This window comes from Octopus bimaculoides, chromosome 5 (assembly GCF_001194135.2).
Source record: "Octopus bimaculoides isolate UCB-OBI-ISO-001 chromosome 5, ASM119413v2, whole genome shotgun sequence".
NCBI classification, from domain to species: Eukaryota; Metazoa; Mollusca; class Cephalopoda; order Octopoda; family Octopodidae; genus Octopus; species Octopus bimaculoides.
In genome coordinates this window covers 108,169,783-108,172,465 of record NC_068985.1, presented here as the reverse complement: position 1 = coordinate 108,172,465, position 2,683 = coordinate 108,169,783, and the positions used below count along the sequence as shown (strand labels likewise).

General features: G+C 34.7%; 1 protein-coding gene across 1 annotated transcript in view; it reads left to right on the top strand.

Annotated features, from left to right (window-relative positions):
* The window catches only part of LOC106871270 (uncharacterized), an 8,588-nt gene extending 7,050 nt beyond the window's left edge, over window positions 1-1,538 (top strand). Inside the window, exon 4 of the mRNA XM_014917634.2 lies at window positions 1,235-1,538. Within this exon, the coding sequence (XP_014773120.1) occupies window positions 1,235-1,344 (110 nt within the window). The 3' untranslated portion in view covers window positions 1,345-1,538. The remainder of the gene's footprint in view (window positions 1-1,234) is intronic.
* Window positions 1,539-2,683: the final 1,145 nt, after the last annotated feature.

The window sequence follows — 2,683 nt, the reverse complement described above, 5'->3', positions numbered from 1 at the left end:
TATATATATATATATATATGTATGTGTGTGTGTCTGTGTTTGTCCCCCAGCATCACTTGACAACTGATGCTGTTGTGTTTACGTCCCTGTAACTTAGCGGTTTGGCAAAAAAGAGACCGATAGAATAAGTACTAAGCTTACAAAGAATAAGTCCTGGGGTCAATTCATTCGACAAAAGGCAGTGCTCCAGTATGGCCACAGTCAAATGACTGAAACAAGTAAGTAAAGAATAAAGAAAGAGCATGAGAAACTGTTTCTGAAAGTTGTGTGTACTGTGTTGATTTATGATGTTAGAAACATGTCTACAAGTGGTGGAAGAAGCATTAAATTTAAGAATGGGTTCTAAAATTGTTGCTGGAAAGATGGTGGATATAATCTTGAGGGCTTTTACAAAGTCAGCTGTTAGACACCAAAGCTTTTAGTGTGTCAATACTCAGAGAAGTAAGAGGTTCAAAATAAGGTAAGTGACTGATAGAGGGTATTTGTCTGATTGTATGTTCTGGACGACTTCTAGCAGATTGACATTCTGGACACGATAGGGGTTCCAGACTGGAGATGCACACTGTAAGTGGGGACATGGCATGTAAAAAGCACCCACTACACTCTCTGAATGGTTGGCGTTAGGAAGGGCATCCAACTGTAGAAACTCTGCCAAATCAGATTGGAGCCTGGTGTAGCCATCTGGTTTCACCAGTCCTCAGTCAAATCGTCCAACCCATGCTAGCATGGAAAGTGGACGTTAAACGACGACGATGATGATGATGATGATATATATATATATATATATATATATAATACAGAATGGGACAAGAACACAAAACATCCAGACAGTTAGGTGATACAAGAAAGGGACAAAACATTCAGATAGACAATACAAAGAAAACACGGACAGGTCATTCGGAGTTTTCTTTCTTCAGTCGAGATCCAGATTATCCTTGCAATTTCAGCTAGTTATTCTCGATATTGCTCCAATCTGGATATTGGATATTGCTCTAATCTATATATATAGTCATATACATGTATATAGTCATATATAGCTTTAAACAAAAAAAAAATAAATAGAAATTTGTTGAAAAAATTTAATACATATTTTTATCCTTTATTTATTTTTCAATTCCTTTCATTCATTGTATTGTATCTTATTAAGCAATTAAAAATTGTCATGTCTCCTCGCATCTATTCTAATTTTTTTTTTTTTTTTTTTTTTTTTTTTTTTTTTCCTGTGCATTATTAGAAAAATATATTGCCAAATCTGCCTGTCCACATGACGTGAAGAATGTTTTACCAAAGTTCAGAGTGAACACCAATAATCCAGAACTTAACCAATGTTACTTCACAACTTAATTACTTTTGCTTTGACTCTCCAGAAATATTTCATCTACATATTTGAGGAACAAATAAACTTGTGTGCAAAACGTCAACAAAATAGAAGACATTTTGTTTTTATTTGTCCTAATTTTTAAAGTGAGTACTGCCTAAATAATCAAATATCCTCAAATTATTTTCGTAACCTTCATAAATAAAATACATTAATCCATTCTTGGAGATTCTCTCATTTATTCCATATGTTAACATGCTTCAATCTCTTTGTTTTAATCAAATTTGTTATTCTTTTTGCATGAACTAGCTTCACAGATAACAATTCTTCTGACTGTTAACCTCATATACCATCATTTATTTTTTTATATCTTTTACTTGTTCCACTCATTGGACTGCAGCCACTCTAGGGCACTGCTTTGAATGGTTTGGTTGAACAAATCAACCCCAGTATTTATGGTTTTAAGTCTGGTACTTATTCTGTGGGTCTTTTCTGCCAAACTTCTATATTATGGGATGCAAACAAAACCAACATCTGTGGTCAAGCACTAATGTGGTCAAGCACTAATGAGGGTCAAGCACAAAGATATACATACGTACATACATGGATGCATGCATGCATAATCCATACATACATACATACATACATACATACAACTGTAGAAACCATGCTAAATCAGTCTGGAACCTGCTGCAGCTCTCTGGTTCATCAGCTCCAGTCAAACTGTCTAACCCATACCAGCATGGAGAGTGGACGCCAAATGATGATAATGATGATGATGATACATACATGCATGCATATTAATGATAGGCTTCTGCACAGTTTTTATCTAGCAAATTCAGTCACAATATATTGGTTGGCCCAGAGTTATAGAAGACACTTACTCAATGCGCTGTACATATGTTTGTTATAATGTTTTTACATGTTTCTGCTATAAGGGAAAATGTTTTCTCCACAGTAACCATAGTGAATTTGCCTTTAGAATTATGCCTAAACATTGCTTGGCACTGATACTGCTGAATTTCTTCTGACCAGGTGTTCTTTTGGCACGATATGGTCAATGTTGACCATGTTTTAGTTCATGCTGGCTTAAATTTAGTCAGTCCAGAGTTGCCTCTCTTCAGTATTTCTCATTGATAATGATTAAAGAGCTAGAAATATGCATGGGAATCCAACAGGAGGCAGCACTGAATAGAAATGATGTTTTTACACCTTTTTGACTATAAGAGAGAATATTTTTCTCCTTGGTAACAGCAGTTAGTTTACCTTTAGAAGTTGAAATATGTTACAAACATATTTTAACTAACCTAAAGATTTATGCCTAAATACTGCTAGGTGCTAAAACTGCTGAATATATATATATAT